Here is a 22,275-nt window from a genome sequence, read left to right on the forward strand (position 1 = left end):
CGGGGTGGTATTTCTACAGCTTCAGTTATTGTCAAGGACCCATAGAAAGGGAAAAGAAGAAGGCAAAATTATATTCTAAGACTTAAATAAGCCTATCCTCTATAAGGATATTCTATATCACTGTGAAAACATTAAATTCTGTTACTATTTCAGCGTAGTTGTGCTACTTATTCTGTGTGAGTGCTGGGTGGGGAGCCTAGAAACTTTTAGCAAAACCTACCTGCTCTGCTAATAAATACTTCTTAGCTTAAAATAATATGAAATCTTCATCCCAAATCTAGTTGGATATACTCCTAATGTTTTTGTTTCATTTATTTTATTGTTTTGTTTTAAACATGTGATATCTGAATGGATGAGGTTGAGTAAATAATATTTTCTTCTCCATAACAGAAAAAGAAGCAAAGAGAATGGGAGCTCCGCCAATTTAAAAATATTGAGGAAGCAATTGAACATGAACTTACAATTGAAGAAGCTTGATTGAATTATCCTTTGAATGAATGTTACCACATCATTCTGGTGGGAATGGCTGGTTCAAATAAAACACATACCTGACTAGACTATCATGTTTGTCAGACATTATCTTTCTTTCCAAAAATTTCTGTGTGTTTTTCCTTTCTTTCTCCCAGCCTCCCCTTCCTGCCTTGGTGTCCCATGATTCTGTTTTGTCTCCTAAATCTAGAAAGTGTCAGGTAAAAACTGAGGAGTACCTTCCCAAGGGGGACAATGTTAATTTACAACAGCTGAAATATTGGCATGAGGAAGTGAGGGGGGAATATTGTGCAAGAATGGCTCTGGGTCTTGCCAAAGCTCTTGCTAAGCACCTTCTTTCATATACTACTTGCATCTTTTAGGATTGCTAATGTTCTTCAAATAGTGAAGGCTGCTGTCCTAGTGGCTGTGGTGGGTATAATGCTTGTTAGTCAACAGAGAATCTCCTCATCTAGAGAGTAATCAAAACTGATGCAATCAGGAATGTTTTTGCTGCTAGCTGGTGAGATGAGGAAATAGTGAGAGGTACCAAGGAGGGAGGACAGCCTCTGGAGATTACTAATTAATGATAGTTTGTTTTGAAGGGTTGGTTTTAAATGAACTTGTTCCAGCCCTGGACTGCAAGTACACTGCACTGTCACCCCAGCAGTGCCTGGTGCTCTTCTGTGCCTTTCAAAGGACTCCTCATTTTCTCTTTCTTGTTTGAGTTGCCACACTGGGGTAGGGGTGAGAGAAGGTTCCCTGATATCCATATTGGCAAAATGGTTATTTAGCTCTTGGCATCAGTCTGCTGTGAAGCACCAGGTGAGAAATAAAACCAAAAGCATAACACTGATGTTAGTTTGTATTCCTGTCTGTTACTTAAGGTAGAGCTTAAAGCTTCAAAATGACTTAAAGGCCATCAGCAATAAGGTAGATCTGGTGGCAGTGTATCTGCACACCCCAATACCTACACTATGCAGCCTGTGTTAGGTTTATATTTTTGTACCTGGCTCTGCTAAGGGCATGGTCTGTTCAACAGAAACTCCAAAATAAGGAAGAAGAAAATGACTGCATTTCCTTGAAACTTTTAATGTCTTTTGTCCGAGATGGCAGAGAAGCAGAAAGATGGCCCATGCTAAAGTTTCCAGACATGCTGACTAATAAGCAGTTGTGTTGTCATGATCCATAACCCATGTACAAGGAGGGGTTGTGGCTTTATAACCTCTCCCAGGATTTAAGAGGCATTAGGATATTTTCACTAATGTTTCCAGAAATTAAACTCTCCATGGTTTCTCAAGAGAGTGTCCTCAGCTTGCTGTGATAGCCTGGTAATGGGGATGCTGCCCTCAGGTCATTGACCAAGGCGCCCTTGCTTGGCTTGAAGTTCAGTTAATGTTCTGGTATTTGTTTGTATGTGTTGCCCCAGCTGCTTGCCTAGAATCCTCGGGTTCCTCTGGCAAGCTGGGAGCTCCTGGCTGATGTACATCCCAAGATGTTCTTAAGATAAAATAGGGATGATTGCAGATGTGCTGCTATACCCTTGGGTTTGCTGGAGTTTCATCAGCAGCTCTGGTTTGTGCCAGAGGCTGAACTAAGATCAGGCAACTGCAAGGTTAGCATAAAGCTCTCCTCTACCCCTGGGACAAGCACAGATTAGCCTGGCTGCATGACCCAACACTTAATCCAAATGACCCAGTTCTGTCTCCTGTTTGTATGTACCATTCCAAATAGCCAGTTCCACTTGTTCCTTCTTAAGGCTTCCCATCCTGGTCTCAAAAAGTCCTGCTCTTACTTCTGCCACTTCTTTCTCTAAATCACCTCTCAAAGCCACTCTTGGCTCTTACCCAAGGCCATCCAGGTCCCTGGCCTTAACATATCTCCATCAAAAGTCTTCTCCAATTTGTCCTTAAGTAGCTTCTTTCCTTATTTGTCTTTTATGCCCAGTCTTCCCAACCAGATTCCTTGCCCAATTTCAGTCTCCCCCTCTTACATTTGACGTCAGTCTTCCAGCAATACTCTTAATCTCCTTCGTCAGACCCCTAAGTGCTTTTGTGTACTTAGGCTGACCCCTCCACGGTGCTAGGCAAGCAGAAAAGCTGTAAATGGCTGTTTATAAGAAGACTAGCTCTTAGCAAGCCAGAGATGCAATTTCTGGGAATGTCCTGCTCAGGGTCTGCACTGGGCTAGGTCAAATGGGGAAGAAATCCAGGGAATATAGCTACTAATATCTAGGAAGTGTTTAGGTTTGTGCCAATCACAATGCAAAACTTCCTGAGATTTTCAGCAGGGTAAACACTGGGAGAGTTTGACAGAGAACAAAAACGTTGCGTCCCTGCCAAATTTCTGGAGCCAGTTGGTGCCAGTAAAGTCCCAAAGGATTTCCTCAGCAGAGAGAAACAAACTGCTTGGAACATTAACAAATTTGACTTTGCCTCGGTCTTTGCAATTCCTGAAGCTGTATTAGGCAGGCAATTGCACACAACTAATGACTTTTTTTTTCCCAAGATTTTGGAAAACACTTCTATTTCCTCTTTGAAATACAAGAATATTTTGTACCATCTCTTTCACAGTAATCCATATCCCCTGAATTTGAAAAAGTCACACTATTCCTCTTTTATGATTTATAGGAAAACATGAAGGGACTTAGTTGGCTTTCCAGGGTACTGCTGAAGTACAACTGATACACTCTACATCAACAGTGCTATTATTATTGGTTATTTATAGGACTAGGTGACTTGAATGAGATCCACAGAGCACTAAGCCATAGTCCAATCCTCTAGTCCATGATTATCTATCACTCTCAGAAAAAAAAGCCTGTAATTTTTTAATGCCAGGATCTTAAGGAATAAGGAACTCTTAACATAACTGCTGTTGTTATGCTTCATATGTAGCTATATCTACAAGAGGTGAGGGGAAGAAAAAATATATATTTTTTTTTATTTACAGGGCTTTCACTTTCATTTCTTTCTCTAGTTGACTTTCAAATGTTTTAGTGACACAATTATCTGTTGCAGGATACACATATGAAAAAATATGCCTTGAGAGAGTCACTAGCAATATCCAGTTTCAATGTTGTTTATTGTTCATCCTCTAGTGGCAGCAACCATGAATTACTATTTGGATAGCTGCTCTCTCCATGTGCATTTACTTTATGCATACTTATATTGCAATATCACCCAAGTGTAAGAAAACAAAACAAAACAAACTTAATGTTAATGGGAGCCACACTTCCAAAAAATTACCCTTTTTTTATTGGTGAGGTCAGATATGGACTGCAGGTGCTGAGGTTGGAAAAGATCATATAGATGCTTATCAGAATCTAGCTCCTAAGACATCATACTTTAAAAAAAAAAAAAGAAAAAGAAAAAGAAAAAGCACATAAAAAGTCCGTTTTCTGCATGGGTGAATGTGAAGCAAGAATTACAACACGTTCTTCAGCTTTGCTATTTCAAATGTAACATGGAACATGTTTGTACGTTCAGAACAGCCTTCCCACCAAGAGTTCCCCTTTAGGACAGTATTTTTCCCTTAGAGGCTAAGCTATGACCTTGACCCCAGGAATTGTTTTTAGTACATTTGTTTCTGAATGGATATTACACAATCTACCGGCTGATTGTGACTAAGCATGTTGTTGGATGGAGAAGAACAAAAAAACACTACCAAGAACAGAGGGAAGAGACAGATATGTCTTCACCCATGATTTATGAGCTCAGATTTGTTCCCACTAAAGGAAATGGTAACACTACTGTTGACAGAATTAGGCGCTCTGTGTCCATCTGGATGACTACTATAGGTGATCCAGCTGAACCAATTGTAGCTGGACAACGGGGAAACAGGATAACAGGGAAAAGTTAACTCTCTTAAACAAGAACAGATTTTTTTTCCCCTGCAAATCATAACATAAATAAATTTCTTCTACAAACAAAGCCCTGAATAGTATATAACTCAGTGGTTTCCATGATTGGTGGAGTTTGTTCTATAAGTCATAAAAGCACAGGGGTCTCCCTTAGCTCCAGCTGCAGCCCCCACTGCCGATACCTATTAAGACTGCTTGCTCCTCAACATTTCTGACTCTGCAAAATAGAAAGCAAGCAAGCAAGCAAGCGAGAGGGAGAGAATAAGGAAAAAAGATTCTTTGGCTCTATTGCTCAGCTGTTTTATTACTATATGGGTGCCTAAATATCCTAGAAAAATAATGGGAAATAGGCGACTTCATCCTGAATCTCCTTTTCCTGTGAAATAGGACCTTGAAAGCAAGTCTGTACCACAGGGCAGAAAACAGCATGTCTAGGCTTTTCTTTGGCAATCAGAGCTTTTCCGTGTCCACTTTTCAGAGCTGCTCTATTTTGTCCAGTTCATTAGAACAGAAGCTTGAGCTTGCGCTGTAGGTCAGTGACTCACTGTCTCACATTGTGATATTTTGTTTCTTGGATCATTTAAAATTTATGTTTACTGAAAAATTGGAAAGGGAGAGGATGTTCTTCATTACTCCCAGGGGAGAAAAAGTAATGAAATCTTGTCTTTTCTACTCCTTACTTTTGCTGCCATTTTGGTCACTTCTGTTGTGTCCCATGTCCTCCTTTCAGCTTTTCTATGTTCAACATGTCTTCTTCCAACTGGCTTCTGCTTTCAGCTTTTCATTGTATTGCAAATTTGTCCTATGTAAGGATCTGCTTCTTATTTTAAGAACATCAATTTGATAACAATAATGAAGGTGAAAAAGAAATACTGCATTACTTCAGTATAGGAAAACAAATGTGTTCCTATTCTGAAAACAGAATAAACCATCTTTCTAATATGAGCAGGACTCCTGGCAAAATTATTGAGAGAGGAAAAGAGGTATCTTACATCAAAGCAGGATCAATGAGGATTTGCATAAGAAAAAAAAAAATACTGGTGCTTTAGCAGGTTTTGCTCTTCTCTTTAAAAAAAAAAAAAAAAAAAAGGTGCAGTTGGGATGGAGGAGAAAGAAGTCCCAAACTTGTCATTACAAATTGCCTTAATTCCCTAATTAGACAGGGCCAAAGTTGCAATTATACTACAACTGTTAGGATGCAAGAAAATATATAAATAATAAATAAATAATGAGTGTATCCTGACCTTGATTAGTATATTCAGTAGCAGGTGGGCTTTTTGGCCGTAGCCAGATGATGAAAAAAAATCATTAAAGGAAACCAGATACACAGGACTGGCCAAATGATACTCTAGGATAGCTTCATTTGCAGAAGAGATAAATAAGGTCAGCAGAAGCACAAGTAGCAAACTTAGGACCCATAAGGGGCAGGTGAGTTGTTCTGGTTTCTCATAAGGATATGTTGCATATGTTGAGTTTGGGGCACTTGCTTTCACTGGTTACCTTTGATGCTAAGGAAGTTGTAAAATCAGAGGGGGAAAAGTAGTATGCTACATACTGAAATGAAAATATAGAAAATGCATCAAAAAGGAGGCTCTGTGAGTGGAGGGGAGTGTTTTGTAAACAAACATGTCCTGGTGAATGACCGACCAATTGTAATAATAACAGCAACAAAAAAACAACAAAAGTCAAATTAAAGGTTTGAATGTGTAATTGCCCATTTAGGCATTTTTACATATACCTCATTAGAAAGATTTCAGGAGAAGCTTTTGACTTCTATTATTTTCAATAATTCCCTTCTGTGACTATCTAAATTTTCACCTGTGACCCATAGTCACTACTATGTGGACCCTAGAAATTTTATTCTCTTCCACATGGTTTTGCTACAGAAGTGAAAATCCTGCTGATATATTGAATGCAGTCAAAAAGTTTTATTGTGAAGAGAGGTGCTCTGCTTTCATCTGTAACAAAGTGCTTAGGCAATCTAATCTTTGCTTTTTGCTTTCATTATACATTAATTATATTGATTTTTTTTTAATCCAGTAACTGTGTGATCTCTGTGTTTGATGGCAGAGCTTATTTATACAGTAGGTCAGGCAAATATTCGTGTGACATTTAGTCTTATCAACGGTGTGATTTTGGTATAATAACAGGTTGGATTAACCCCTGCAGGCCTCTGTTTGCAAAAAAACATGCTTGGCTTGGAGGGCCCTGCATAGCTCCAAACATTCCGTTGGTAAGTGGCAGCTTCAGCCCTGTATTAGGGGCTGCAGGTTCCTCCTCAGTGCTTGCTGAGATGAGTTTGCCCACATGTAGGACATATCCCCCGGGGGCAACTGATTAATGGCGGGTCCAGTCCTAAGAGCTTGAAATAGTACATGCACATAGATTAAGTTCACAGTGGGCATCAAAAGCTTTCACGCTTGCTAAATGATGAGAGGCTAACTCAGCGGAGTGATGTTTGACCACCTGAGTAAAGCGGTGGCCCTGGCTTCCCAGAGCAGCTTCCTTCTCTGTGCAAGCCTGTAGCTCTCCAAAATGATCAGAAATGACATTTTCCATTCCCCATCCTCTGGAGAAGCAGAAACCTGAAAAAAAATACCCAAATTGTTATCAACAACATTAGTAATAATAATAATTAATAAGGATAGTATTGCTGGAATCAGAAGTGCAGGAGCAGATTTTTTGTCAAAGTAGAAGCTAGGCGAACTATTTGACTTTTTTTGCAAGTATCAGCACAAGGATGATCAGACTAAATATGCAAAGCAATTATAAATGGGCTAAGGAATGCCCTGTTTTAACAGAACATTATTTTGGTGACCATAACAGCCTTCCTATCCCCTTGCCCTCTCTTGCTGAGACTGAAGGGGATGAGCCTCCAAGACACCTCTGTTTCCAATGCTGCAGCTCTAGCTGTAGTTCAGGCATGTTTTTCCCCCAATACCATGTGCCACCAAGAGCATACGACCCTCTTGACCTACTGTGTTCTAGGTCCTATGACTTGATCGCTATTCTTACTAGCATTGTTTAAAGGATATAAAGACGTGCTTTCTTTCAGTCAGAATCTGTAGGTTGTAGCAAAGCGGCAGAGCCAGATTGCTGCCTCAATGGCAAGCACTCCTTCTCACAGACCTGCAGGGACACCAGGGCTGAAGCACACAAAGGCATTTAAACAGCTGAGGATAGCTTAGGTGCTTGCAGCCGGCACTGGAGAGATCAGTAAAATTTTAAAAATCCTCTGTTGAACTAATCTGGTTGCCAGCAAATCCCTCAGTTTCTGTGGGTGATCCTGGGGAACGCCCCTGTATAAGCAGCAGAGATGAAGCAAGCCTCTCACTTTTCCTCTCCACTAGTGACTTTGTTGAGTTTCTGCACCCCAATCAGTAAGGTGTTTTAAAATTTTTATTCTAGCAATTTATCCCTTTTTCTAGCAAATGTCAGTCTGCAAAAGTTAGACAATATTAGTGAAGAACAAACCTGAAACACCTGATTATCTGTATCTGGAATGTAATTCTGAAAGACCCCCTTAACTAACCAGGCTAGAAAAATAACATCAAGGAGTATGCATGTTATTGTTATTGTTAGAAAGTGAGAACTATGAAAATAAACGATCAATGAACACTTAAATTATTCATTTTTTAACAGTTTTTAGCAATCTGCATGACCAAAAGAAAGCATCATTGATGTGGGGCAAATTAAGGAGAAGAAGGTGTAGTTATTCTGTGTTTCTAACACAGCTGCTTTTCTCTGTATGTATATGTACATATATTATACATAGGAGATTTGGATATTAAATTCAGGATCAGCTTCTTGCCTATACAGAAATAAGGAGGATATTCTATTGTTTGTTTGTTTGCTTTAAAACATATTTAGAGAAACAGTCCTAACAGGATATTATTTGGCAAGTCATTTAAATTTTTGGTGATTAGAGGATAGCTTGCACATAAACCTTTATAGAACTTTATGTACTATAAACCACTCCATGAACCTTTAAAGAAAAAAAATAAAAAGCAAAACAAACTTTATTTAACTTTCAAAATGAGGTAATTGGCTAAGAATTATTGAGAAACCAATGAGAAAAGCCTTGTAGAAAAATAACCCTTGATTAGGATTCATGTGGTATGTCCTGACAAGTGGTTCAAATTAGAGGCCATAAGTTGGAACACCTAAAAATTACTGTCAAAACCCTTCAGTAAACACAACTTTGCATCGCGGATGTTTTTAACCTCCTGACTCTTATCTGTTTGTGTTCTTTAAAGCAATGTCAGGGTCAAAGATGAAGATTGGTATATGAGTTGTAGTATTACATCAAACAGAACCTACATAAACATATACACTACCTTCATTGATGTCTTCTGGCCTACACAAAAACATTGCTTTGTTGACTGAGGCTGTCCTAAGTTATCACAACCTGTTCTGAAGGATGTGGGTTATGTTTACACAAACAAAATATGACAGGACTGATTTATAGGTGTCTGGCTTTCCTGTAGATAGGCATCTACAGGCAAAGTCTGCTGCAGTAGAGCTTTAAGTTTCCTCAGTTGGGATGTACAAAGGCCAGAAAATAGTACAGGTCAGGCCATCATGTAGAGCTCACCTGTGATTATAAAGGAAGCAAAACAAAAGCACCTTCAGAATTTTGCATAATCTGTGAGGTTTTGTCTGCTTATCATTAAGTGATAAGATAAAAAAAATCTGTTTTCTAAGTAGCTTCCAATTGTTAGGAAATGTTCAGGCAATCAGATACTGCCAGCTGCCCCACAGCAGAGAAAAGTGAACAAAATGAAATGTGCCAAAAGCTGGAAAATGGTGCTTTGGAAGATGGAGATTCCTGTAGACTAATGGCAGTTTTGTGATACCAGCCTTTATTACATAGGTGTTTTGTGTCCACATGCTCAGGCATGAAACAGAGAGCTCAAATTGAGTTTCACTCTTTAGTCACAACTCTCCATTCTGTCTATATAGAAGCAACATAAAAGAAGAAATACATGTGCGTAGCTACATAAATGAACAAATATATGTGTATATGTACATACATATGCTCTCTTTGGGTCTTTATCATCTTCCAATTGGCTCTACTTTACATAGGAAAGTGGAGCATTAGAGCTTGAAAAGCCTACCTGCTTTTCACAGAAACTATTGTGCCCCAGGTTGTCAGACAGAATCTGATCCCAGTCACAGAAATGTGATTCCCTCAGAATTCTTTAAAAATCTGTAAAACTAGTTTTGTTTAATATGCTTCAAAATATAAATTGATTTTGAGTGCTGCCACCCCTTAGGGTATCCAGAGGGGACACACTTTTTCTTTTCTTTTTCCATCAAATTGCTAAAAGATTGGACATCCAAAAATGATATGATGAGGTGCCTAGGTGAAAAAGCTTCTTCCAGTTATAAATGTCTGTAGCTGATAAGAATACTTTTTATGAACTAAGTTATGAATATAGCAGGTTAAAATCCACTAAAAGCACTACCATTAGTAAAGCATGAATACTAAAAGTACTACCATTTAAGTAAAGCATGAATAATATAATAATAAATTAGTGAGAGTGGAAGTATAATAAAAAAATAAAATATAAAGCATTGCTCTGCAGCTTTGCCTCACTCTCACACAAATGATGCATTTTACAAAAGCGAACTAAATGCATTAAAAAAGAAACATTGCATTAGATGACAGTGGAATTTGCTATTTGCAGCTTAGTACATACTACAAATTCCAGGATAAAATTATCCCTTCAGCATAGTAGAGTTTGAGTACTTCTGCTTTTATTGTAATAGCAACTGCCGCGTGGAAAGCAGGATAGTTTGGGAAATCTTTTTTTCTTTTTGGGGGGTGAAATTAGAGGAGATGGTGACGGGCAGGGAGAAAGAAGCCTGGGAACATCCCCTGTCCCCAGGAGCTGCTTGCAGACAGCTTAGCCGTGCACTACGCGTGCTGCGTGCACAGGGGCGGTGGCTGCAGCTCCCCCGCTGCTGCATACAGCCCAGGCCAGGGCTCGGCAGGTCGGTGTCCTCCTAACCTGCTGCCACATGATGAAAATCACTCGCTTGTTGCACGAGTTGCTGTAGAAATGCACAGACAGCTTGCATTTCAATGGGATTTCCCTCCTCAATTTCTCCCCCACTCCCAACACTTTTATTTTTTAATCAAACGGCAAGAAAAGGAGACACTTGCAATGAGCCACAGGGGAGGCAAATCATTCCCTCCCCTCTGCTCCTTCCCCTCTCTTCCCCCCTCCCCCCCCCCACACACACATTTTTTCCCTGTTAACAGCAGTGCTGGAGGTGGGGAAAGAGAATAAAAGCATTCCTGGATGTCTGGAGGGGAAGGGGGAAAAATGAAAAAAAAAAAAAAAAAAAAAAGATAAAGGAGGAAAGTGAAAGGGGAGGGGAAGCTGGTCAGGGACACAAACAGCCAGTGAAATGATGCTCTTCCAGCTCTCCTGGCCAGATAATCATTAACTTGGGAGTTAAAGATTAACAGCCAGACACAGAACTGTATAAATGGCCTGGGAGAGCCCAGGGTCCTCAAAACAACTGCTGCTGCTGCTCCTCCGTGTGCCCAGCTGCCCTCGGCCCATTCGTCGCTCACTCCTGCCATGCCTGGTGGACACTCTCTGCTGCCCTGGCTGCTGCTGCTACCGCCAGTGCTGCTGGGCCCTGGCCTGGCTGATGGTGTGGGCCCGCTGCCATCCCACTGCGCCCCGTGCACACCGGAGAAGCTGGCCCAGTGCCCGCTGGTGGCAGCCAGCTGCCCTGAGACGGCTCGACAGCCTGGCTGTGGCTGCTGTCAGACCTGTGCCCTGGGGCCAGGGCAACCCTGCGGGGTGTACACAGCGCGCTGCGCCCGTGGGCTCCGCTGCCGCGTGCCACCGGAGCAGCCTGGCCCGCTGCGTGCCTTGCTGCGGGGACAGGGCACCTGCGCACCTGCTGCCGAGGCCGACAAGCCCACAGGTACCATCAGCGATGCGGTGTTAGCCCATCTCTCTCTGAGCAGGAAGCATTGCTTCCACGATTTATTATTTCTTTTTATTTTTCAGCATCATGCCTGTATGGTCACCTATTAGTTGTTAAAGGGAATCAGTGGTATAGCATTGCAAAATTAATCTTGGGTGAATAAAAATTGCATTGCTATTGGTGGAAGCAGTGAAGATATTCCTGTTTAGGGTGAAGGCTGGGAGAACAGATGCTAGACTCAGTGCTTAAACCACCTTCTTCGGTCAGTGTTGGATATTGCTCTTCCTCTCCTTTAATTCCTTTTTAATTTCCCTCCTTGATCGTCCTTAACTTTTTTCTAGTACTGACTCTTGCCTCATTGTTTCGAGTTTTAACTCAACTAGTTATTGAAGCATGTGCCAAAGCATTCCCGCTAGCATCCCCATGGCTGCTAAGAGCTCCTGCTGCCTCCCATGGGAGTGCTTGCATGCTCCAAGTGGGGCTGATGGGTGCCACACGCTCAGGTCTGCACAACTTCTTCCAGGCCCTGGATTTCGGACCCTCGTTAGGCTGGCAGGATTGACAGCTGCCCCAGTGAGTCAAAGCACAGCACACGTTAAAGGATGCTGCACCATTGGATCTGAAGCAATTCCCTTTCCTAATAGACACCAAAACTCATCATTCCGAATGCCAAATGCTTTACAAGTTTGAACTCAGTCTTTCCTCATTTAGCATAATGCCTTCTACCTACTGTAATCAAGGAAGACTTTTCATTTCTAACAGGCTACTTTCAGCTCCCTCTTGGGTAGATGAGAGATTCTAGAAAGTGATAAATTAACCAGCTTTTAGAGAACAGTGGATGAATATATTAATGAATATATTACTGACTGCCCATGAAAACTGCTATTCTTGCAAGAGATGCTGAAGCTGATCTTAGATATAACATTTTTATCTTTTTTTCCCCCTATTTTTCTTCTTTTTTTCCTTGGAGAAGTAAAGGCAGAAGCTCACTAAACATTTCCATCTTCCTGTCATTCCTTTCCAGACTCTGTTGAATCTGAGGATATGACTTTAGAAAGCACGGAAATGACCCAGGATCAGCTGCTGAGCCAGCAGTTGATGTTTCCCATCAGCCAGGACAAATCCATCCCCTGGAACGCCATCTCCACATATGAAAACATGAAAGCAAAAAGAATATCTGAGCTCAAGAAATGGAGAGAGCAGGTGAGTTTTCTTGCAAGTCTTTCAAGCAATGTTTCAGTAGCTGCTATGGATTTGAAATACTGAATGAAAATGTGCACGAAACTCTACCAGCAGCCCCAAGAGGTCAATATTTTGGGAGCCAGCAAGCAGACTTCCTCTTTTGGAAGATGCCCAAGAAAAAGTCAGAACGGGAGCAGCTGTAAAAGCCTCAGTTTGTGAAGTTACAGAAACTCCTTGCAGAGGCTGAATCTTGCTCTGCAATTGATACCAGACTATAACACGGGCCCTTAAATTCCAAAAATATTTCCTACAATCTTGGATGTTTGGGGGCCTTTATTTAAAAAAAAATGAGGCGTTTATGCCTGGTCGCATGCTCTGCGACATGCAAAGGCGTTCCCTAGCGCAACTCGAGTGCGGACAACATCAGCAGCCCACCACAAGCCAGAGCAGCGAGCTTGCTCCTTATGGGAGTGCAGCACTAGAAAGCAGGTGGGTCCTGATTCCACGTGAGGGCACCAGAGAACCAGAGTTAGTGCCCTTGTTGGCATCCCACTGCAACTGCCCTGGGTCATGTGCCAGGGTGGCATGAGGCCCTGTTTTGTATGGCCATGGTCACAATACAGATCAAAAAAAAAAAAAAAAAAAAAAAAAAAAAAAAAAAAACTAGGAAGCTGTTCGATATTCAGAGCTAGTTTTGAGCTTTCAGATAAAAGCCCTGTAAGCTCCAATTTACATTTTAACAACTTCTGCTTCTCTGAACTACGAGCAAGAGTAAACCCAGTGACTTGCAGGAGACTGATTGCTTGAGAGAAGGCCTGGCACAAGCAGAGGGCAAAATCTGATTTCCTTTCAGAACCAGAAATATTTTCAAAGTCCCTTCCACTCAAATATATTGGAGACTGTTAGTGGATGGCAATTCTGACTTCCAAAGCACTAAAAGGCATGTAGGGGATGGCACGCACATCACTAGCCCTCCTTGACCCCTCAGTCTTGGCAACGTGGATGCAAGTGGGAGAGCCACAGCCTTGAGCTGTTTCAGTGTCGGCCGTGCCCCCTGCACAAAAGATAACAAACACGCAGATGTTTGCTCTCGCACTGCCTGTATTCGCAGTGCACCTATTCTCCGTACGTCAACAGAGTGCAGGACCATGGCAACCCGGCAGACGTGGCCGGCCTCACGTACGCCAGCCGCCCGACGTGCACCTCCCCATAATAGGAGAGCTTGTACCCTCCAAACACTAATGTGTTTACTCAGCGCAGGTTAAATTTCCTTGTGCGGGAACCCGAGGACTTAAATCCTTGTGTTTCTGCAGACAGAAAAATACCTGAAAGAATGAAAACAAAAGGCCAGATTTTCCCGGCCCATGCTCCTACTGAAACAAGTAGAAACTGCATGCGGGGCAGTCCCAGTACAGATTTCATGACTAATAGCTGTTTTTCAGCTTCCAACCGGCTTCAGAACTAGTCACGTTTAGGTTCGCCAGGTTTCTTTGCAATTTCCCTGTTGACACCATGTGCATTGATTGCCTTGCTCCAGGGACCGTGCCAGAAGGAGCTCTACCGAGCCCTGCACAAGTTGGTCATGGCTCAACAGAGAAGTGGAGGGGAGATCTACAAATTCTACCTGCCCAACTGCAGCAAGAGCGGCTTCTACCACAGCAGGCAGGTACGTGCCTGCTCCCACCAACAGCCCCGTGACGGCTGGCCTTTCGCTCTGCACCCCCCCTCCAAATCCCGCCTCTGCAGCTGCTGCCGGAGCAGGTTGCGAGGACAGGGGTGCTTAGCAGTGGGAGCAGGTGGTTTGTCCATCTTCTCTTAAAAGTGAGCTGCGCGCCCCAGGCTACAGGAAGGGGGGCAGGAGGCTTTTTCATGAGCAGAACAGGTGCACACAAGGCCTCCTCCAAAAGATTTTTAACCCTGCATGCACCCAGGCCATATCAAGCTCCTTGTTTCACAAGCATGGTAGCCTCTGCCACCATTCATTTGTAATATCCACCCTGAAAATACAGTATCTGAAGCGCTCAGCTCCACACATTAGCAGTAGTAAAACTCTTTGGAGCAAGAGCAGGCTTCAGAAAGCAGAGCAAAAATCCTCTTCTGTGCTGCTTTACGTGTTATATTACCAATGACACTACTCGTTACACACTACGGCCTCCAAAGGAGCCATTTTGAGTCACAGCAAGGCTAATCTGCACAGTCAGTATTCGCTCCACGCCTCAGCCCACATTCGCATACCACAGGCCAGGCAGGTGGCTTTCACTGCTCTGCAGAGATGGATGTCACCGTGCCTCCTCAGTGTGGGACGTGCCACCTGCAATCTAATGAGGCATATACAGAAGTCTCATTCGTCCCCAAGAGAGCCCTATCTCTATCTATGAAGCCGGGCCCCAAATTCACTGCCAGCCATATAGCTCTCACTGCCTGCCATATAACCTGCCTTCTCTCTACTTCTCAGAGCAGACCATCTTGCTGTTTCACACTATTGTCCATCAAGGAGTGAGCAAAATCTTTTAAATCTGAAGTTGCTGTATGAGAGGGAGTTCAGGTTGGATCATGGCTCCCTAGCCAAACATGTTGGTTAGAGGCTTCTGTCAGAATAGAGCATTGCACTCTAAGAAGTAGTCTGTGCATAACAGTTCTCCAGTTTCTGATCCTAAATCTGTCCAAACACACATACTTGTAGTGTTTCACTTTTCATTTGCTGTTGCTTATTCTGGATTTGGTTTTCCAAATCGTTCTAGTGTGAAACTTCCCTGGATGGAGAGTCTGCTGCGTGCTGGTGTGTCTACCCAACAAATGGGAAGAGAATCCCTGGATCTCTGGAGCCGAAAGGAGATGCTGAATGCCAACAGTACCTCAGTTCACCAGAGTAAAACTGAATGCGTTCATTCACGCCATGCTTTCCACAGGGCCTGATTGAGCTGTCAGCTAGGAGCTGTTTCAGCTGGGGTAGTGTATGTGCACCTGAGTTTTGGTATAGGATCAACCCCATCAAGTAGCTTTTCCACTGCACTGGGATTATTCATCTGCTCAAGGGGTAGTCAGATATGAGCAACTGCAAGATTAAGTCCTATGGTCTTGTATATTATGTTTGTATAATATTATAGATACCCTTGTATGTAAAGCTGTTGAATTATTTATTTCACAGTAAATGTATTTTTGTCTGTTGTTACTAATTTATATCCTCAAACACTTCATAATGTTATATGTAAAGATATGTAAATACTTAATATTATTGCTCCTCTTATATGTATGCATCTTATGTTGGAGGAATGTTGCTACTTAAAACATCAAAAGGCATAACTCTATTGGGAGAAATGGCTTGTAAACTTGCATTTTTGTACAATATATTTATAGACGTAAAACTGAATTTGAAAAAAATAGCTTTCAGTAGAGAACACACTTAGGAACTTATTTAAAACCTGTTTTGTTTATATATCATGTTGCTTTTGCACATCCATTTCAATGTCAAACTGTTTCTTAAAAAGGAAAGTCTAAACCTGGATTATATACTGAAGCACCTAATGGGACAATGTTTGTTTCTATTTTCCAAACATATGCACTGACTATATGGTAAAACACAGCAGGATATTCTGTGCGACCTTCAGCAGGTGTAAATTGTTCACATGTTGACATGTTCATGTTATTTAAGATGCGCTATTAAATAATTTCCTTTACACTGTCCTGCTTTCTTGTTTTATACAAGGTACCCCAGGGCTGGGTGAAGCCGCACTCAGATCCAGCTCTTTGGCGGCAGGAGCAGAAGCGGAGCAGGTCTGACCTTAGCAGGACACTGTAGCAGGGAGTGGTAGAGGAGAGGGAAATATGCCTCTTCTGATAACTGATTCCTGAGCTTTGTTTTTCCTGATGAGGTTTTTGCTTTCTTGTTGTTGTTTAGGGTTTTTTATTTGTTTGTTTGTTTGTTTCCCTCATCCAGACATACTTTACCTCCATCCCTCCATCTGTCCTTTTCAGTCCCTGTTTTGCTCTGGGCAAAGAAGAAGCCTGTAAGGGAAGTTACTGAAAGGTTTGCTAGATAGGAGAGCTGGATACCCAGCGTGCCAGCATGAGCAAGTCTGTAAGGTAACATAGAACCTTGCAAGTGCTAAGAAGAAATGTTTCCTGCACAGAAAGTCAGAGGTTATAAAAAGGAGGTAGTGGCAACATCCCAGCCAAAAACAGAGAAGAAGCTCCTTGTGGCTTGGGAACCTGGATTTAGCCCATGTCTTGTCCCCTCTCCCACATTTTCCTTCTCCTTTAGGCAATCATTTCAGAGAAAGAAGAAGAGAACAGTTGCTTGCCCTGCTGGCTTCCAGTTGCCATTACTCCTGGAAGAGCTGAGGTGGTAGCTGGCAGGCTCAGCGGTGGAAGCAGGGAGCAGAGGATAGCCTCATCTCCAAGCCTGGCAGGAGGGAAATGCAGCATAAAATCTGCCTGCAGTTTCTTGGCACCAGCTTTGGGTTTCATATGGAAGTGGGAAGTCACTGGTACAAGCTGTAGAGCTCAAGCCTGACAATGGCTGTCTGGTGCACTGCTCTTTTGTGGCACTGCACTTTTTAACTGCTTTTGTAGTGCGTACGTGACACTGAACCACAGTCAGACTGGGAAGGAAAGGAGGGAAGATGATACACCCACATCACAGTGTATACTCATGCACATGAGAGCATGCTCCCCAATCAGCCTTGCAAAAAGGCTCATTTCTGTAGATCAGAACCTGGTTTTTGTTGATGGAATTGATATTTACAGTTTACAGAAACATTCCTCATTTTAATAATTATAAATATCACTGTCTATCTGCTGTGCAGCAGCTGAGAGTGCAGCTAGTGCTTTCCAGGGCAGTAGCTTTTCACCATAGCTGCAAGAAATGGGGGCACTTCCTGGGAAGCTGGTTTTCAGGAATCCTTTCCTGCCACACGCCAGAGCCAAGGACTTCCCAGCACAGTGTTCAGGCACACTGCACGATATTCTTCATGGGCTTGAGCTCCTAGTCTGACACCAAAAGCAACAGGGGATGGGTGCCTCCTCATCTGCAATCTGGCCTCCACTGACACTTTGCCAGAACTCCGCTGGGGGGCTCCAGCTGGGCTGCGCTGTCCTGGCCTGGGCTGTCTGCCTCTGGCCAGGCACCTCTGTGTCCTGGGATTAGGACTAAGGCTCTCATGCGCCTCCCACCTGCCAGAAGAGAACAGAGGTAAGCGCCTAGGACACTGGCTCTGTGTTATCTGAGAAGGCTACCTGCAGTCACCCTGCTTCATGCCTTTTCCTACCAAGACACTGCCAGGTTTGCCGTGGCCGGGTTTGTCCCAGCAGTGCTGCCTCCTTCTTCTGGCCCATGGCCAGGCACAAAACACTCATAGCAAGGAAATGAGGTCACCACCCTCCAGACATTCTTTGCTACCTTCCTTTTCCCCTAAAGTGGTCCAAGATGACCTGCAGTCACCTGGTACTAGGCTCTATTCTGCTCATCATCTGCGACTGCAGCCTGGGCCTATCTGCGTCGGTCAGTACTTAGCGGGCTGCAGAGAAAGAGAGGGAGAAAGTAGGGCCAAGTAGAGCTTTCAGCAAAGCTGCTGAAAGCTCATTGGCATCTCTGCCACGTTCCAGCCACCAAGAACACAAACACTGCAAAGGCAAGATGCAGGGAATATCTTTCTCTTGAGCTGGCCCAAAGCAGCACCAAATATTAAGCACCTCAGATGTTGGCCATTTTCCTTTTCAAAAAGCAATGTATGCATTTTTTGCCCTTGCATATTCTCAAATCGAAAAACAAACAACATGCATCATGTACACATTTCTACAAGGGGAGAGAGGGCAGAGACAGAAAAGGAGGTTGGTGAATAACAGCACTAGTCATGGGATCTGCTGGAAGGTGCTCGGCTGCAGTAGCATTGGGCATAATGTGAGCCTCCCCACAGAATACTAAAACAGAGCTGCTATTTCCTGCAAAGTTGGCACAAGAGATACTTGTGCTTTACCAGCAATGCCGCCCTGTGGCTTAGAAGGTTCAGAAAGGTTTCTCTTCTACTTTCCTCATTGCCTACTAGTGCAGAGCTACAACAGGCTCTGCTTTTCTTGTCCCCGCAATCCCTGTACTAAGTACAATAACAATAAAAAGTGTCAGGAAAGCAAAACAAAAAAGAACTCCAGGTGACTCATTCAGAGCTAGACAGTCCACGCTGTGTGCCAAACAAGTCCTATCTCTCTGTTACGACAACACCTTTGAAACAATTTTACTTTTCCCTAGCTATCGCTTCCCTAATAAAGCCACTAGCCTAAACAACCTCCCCAGGCTGCACTGAGAACAGCTCCCAGGCTTCCTATCTACAGACATATTTCTTTATTTATAGACCATTAATTTGATGCACTCGTTGGACACTGCACTGAGAATTAGGGAAGCAGGCTGCATCAGGGAGTGCAGCGCACATTTACTCCTTTCACAGCTCGTGTGAGATGTAGCTGCTTAGTTCTTCATTACAAGAAAGGGCCAGAAACACTTGCAATGCAGAGAAGGAGTTCAAGCATAGCAGCCCTTGCACTCTGAGCAATGAAAGCAACTCTGACAATAGCTCTGTCAATAAACACGGGTTTTGTTTTACTTTCCCTGCGTTCTTCCTCCTTGACCTCCCTCCTCCCCCAGGGTGCAAAGTCCATCCACAGGGCAGCTACAGGAGAAGGGGTTAGGAAGGAGGTGGGAGCAAGGGTGCCTGCAGATGCTAAATAAGGTCAAATGAGCTCAGCTAGCTTTAGCCTGCTCCAGATTTTGCCAAGGTTTCTGTCTGCTGTTTCAGACTCTCCAGTGTTTTATAACCTCTGAGCCATAGCGTGGGTAACCCAGATAATGACAGCGGAGGTGAAGGGAGGGTTGTGCATATGCTTGGCTTCATGTGGCTTAATTGTGAGTCACATTTCACAGCTAAGAGCACGTCTGCACTGGAGAGCGTAGCTGGCGGGGCAGAGTTTTGCCTGTGGAGCCCCCTGTCCATGGCACCTGCAGTGTCCCTGCTGCTTTAGCTGTTCAGACTCTTCAAACCACTCCTAAGCTAACACAGAGCAGCACATTTGTGCCTGCACTGAGGTTTTTAATTGCTTAATTATGCCAGCTGTGATGTGTGATTTTTTTTTAACTCTCTGTTCACTGCTGACAGTGTTTTGCAGTTCAGCAGGCTGATGTGTGGATGCTGCAGTTCCTTCAAAAAGAATCCTTCTGTGGGATGTCTCTGAAGGCCTAAGGCAAATACTGGATATATCTTCATCATCTTCCTCTTTCATGTTTTCTGCTGGCTGCTGCTTCTGTTTATTGCTGTTTTGGCAGATGAGTTTGCACCATTTGCCTGCAGAAAGAGAACAGAAAGAGAAGAGCAGCAATGTGTCACTGGTAGCAGGGCAAGAGCAGCTGTGGAAATGCATGGCAGGCCCTACAGGCTGAAGGTTCTGTCTGGCATCCGTGTGATAGAGCAATAAGCAACTTTTCAGGCTCCGTAAGTTAGGGCTTTTTTACTGGGTGCAAGTTATGTGATACGCAGCAGGCATAGGAAACATCTTCACCTTGAATATTCTTGATATGGCATAAGTGGGCAAAAATAGGCTTCGCTCTCCAGTTACAGGGATTGAGGGAAACGTGTATGCCACCTGACTCTTGTGACAAAGCCCCTTTGCCACCTCATTTGGGAAGGTCCCTTGCACGTGGATGTGGGAGAGAGCCATTCTCAAGGGCATTATTCTTCAGCTTAACAGATTGGCTGGTGGAAATCTCAACTGCTGCCTGGTAACTTCTTTGCCTTTATTTCCATCCCCGCTCATGGGGAGAGCAATGGGGTGAAATTAGCCCTGACAGAGAAAGGCTCTTAAGGAATCTGGGTAAGTCAGCATAAGTGGAAAGCCAGGATACATACTATAGCAGGACAAGCATTTTGCAAGGATAAACTGAGATTTCCAGCGTTATCCTTTGCTTTTTGCTTATACCTGGTCTCCAGTTTTTCTCAGCTGCAACTTAAAGGTTGGAAGGGATTTGCACTTATGAATAAAAGCACAAGGCAAAAGCAAAGTTTTTACTATGGGGTATTCTCTAGGGCCAGTGCCTATGTTTCTAGAGCTGTAAAACCAGAAAGAAATGATACAACACAAAATGCAGAAGGAATTTGAAAGCTAGAATTCCTCACATGGAACAACAAATTTGTGTTGTTCTTACAAAGGTATTTCCCTTTTAGCAGGAAAAAAAAAAGAAAAAGTTGTACAATGCAAATAATCTGACATGCTGGAACTGAAGACATAAAGATGCAGCATGCTGACAGACTAAAAGCTTTCCAGTTAGGAGAAGATACACAATCATAACAAAACATTTCTCTTTAAATGGTCTTAAATGGAATGAATTTTACACACTTGCAAATGTAAAACTTATTACAGACAGTAGTCACAGAAAGCATGCCCTTGGAGTATTCTAGTCTTTTGGAGCTCTTTAAAAAAATTAAAAAGGAGTGAGGTATGAAAAGGTAAACTTGCAGGAGGCAAACATAGTCAGCTTGTAGAAATCGATAGGAAGACTTTTAAATGCACAGCAGGTCTACATAAGAAAAAGCTACCCATATAAACATTTCATTTGAAACACTAATAACCTTTGGCATCCAGGCAAGCTGCTCAGCACTTTTCATATTTTAAATATAATTTGTATTGCTAATACATAAAATCTCTGTGGAGCCATCCTTGGTTACGCAGTTTTAAAGAGTGACTAGAGATACCAAAAAAATGATTTCCTGAAAGATTTGTAAAACCATTACTTAAATTTAGGGCTAAGTTCATGAAGAATTATGCTGTGTTAAGGTTTCTGTGGAACTTAGTCGTAAAAAGTTCAGACTGTACTAAGACCTAATTAATTCTGTGGTTTTGGTATTCATTGAAGTCTCCTTTCCCCTGTGCACAAATAGCTAACATTATGCCCTGAAGCATGTGAATGCCAAAAAGGTGGAAAAGGATATTTTGAGCTCAAAAGACTATAGCAGAGTAGGTCTGTTAAAAAAAGAGAACTTTCTCAAATAGCTGGAAAGATAACAGAGCTGCCTGCAGGCAGCTTTAACTTGCATTCTGGTCAATTATAGGAATTTATGCAACTATTTATTACTCTGGTTATAATAAATACTACATCAATATGGGTTGCATATGCGACACATCTAGCATCTAGAGTTAAAGTCTGTGCAAGAAAAAATCAGCAACTTTTGCAACATATGCATGAAGCTTTTGTGGTGCCATGCAAATATTTACCATGTAAACAATGTTAGCAGTTACATGGATTTTTCTGAGGCGTCATAATATTCATGTGGATGGTGTGAGATTCTTGAAAGATCTTGTTTACAATAAGAAAAAAAGCTGGCAAATGTTTACTTGATAAAAAAAATGAAGAACTGGAGGCCATGAAAGCACCCAAAATAGCAGTTATTTTTCTAGTGCATCAGGTCCGTTTCTGCCACCAAAACCGAAGTCCTCAGACAGAGGGAAAAGAGCCCTTCCCTTGAACTGATATTGACCCATCCGTTTGCTTGAAGCTGCCCACATTCTCCTGCTCACATGTAACCCACAAATATTTCTGATGAATGAGGCACTAATTATGCAGCCTGACTCCCAGAGCCAGGAGGAAAACCCTTGAGTGACATGTAACGTGTTTGTTGAATTGACTCTTGTCTTCACAAAAATAGTAACATTAAACAACAACAACAAAAAAAAAAGACAGAAAAAAAAGCTACTGCTGTTTCTCTTCATTTTTATGTGTGTGTTTTGGGGGAGAAAATAAGTGAGTTTTGTTTTGTTTTTCTTTTGTTAATTTT

At 42.6% G+C, this 22,275-nt stretch overlaps 2 protein-coding genes across 3 annotated transcripts in view; both read left to right on the top strand.

Annotated features, from left to right (window-relative positions):
* Positions 1-477, top strand: part of LOC112942700 — a 3,385-nt gene extending 2,908 nt beyond the window's left edge. Inside the window, exon 3 of the mRNA XM_026033688.1 lies at positions 391-477. Coding sequence (XP_025889473.1) covers positions 391-477 — 87 coding nt within the window. The remainder of the gene's footprint in view (positions 1-390) is intronic.
* A 10,431-nt stretch (positions 478-10,908) lies between these two features.
* IGFBP1 (insulin like growth factor binding protein 1) lies at positions 10,909-16,055 on the top strand. 2 transcript variants are annotated; one of them, XM_026033699.1, is made up of 4 exons: positions 10,909-11,275; positions 12,303-12,481; positions 13,998-14,126; positions 15,202-16,055. In XM_026033699.1, the coding sequence occupies exons 1-4, from the start codon at positions 10,921-10,923 to the stop codon at positions 15,331-15,333; spliced, it is 795 nt and encodes a 264-aa protein (XP_025889484.1). In that variant the 5' UTR covers positions 10,909-10,920; the 3' UTR covers positions 15,334-16,055. The 2 variants fall into 2 exon arrangements, with proteins under 2 accessions (XP_025889484.1, XP_025889485.1); XM_026033700.1 differs by lacking the exon at positions 13,998-14,126.
* The last annotated feature ends 6,220 nt before the right edge of the window (positions 16,056-22,275 follow it).

This window comes from Nothoprocta perdicaria, unplaced genomic scaffold (assembly GCF_003342845.1).
Source record: "Nothoprocta perdicaria isolate Ctin4 unplaced genomic scaffold, notPer1 scaffold_131, whole genome shotgun sequence".
Classification (NCBI taxonomy): domain Eukaryota; kingdom Metazoa; phylum Chordata; class Aves; order Tinamiformes; family Tinamidae; genus Nothoprocta; species Nothoprocta perdicaria.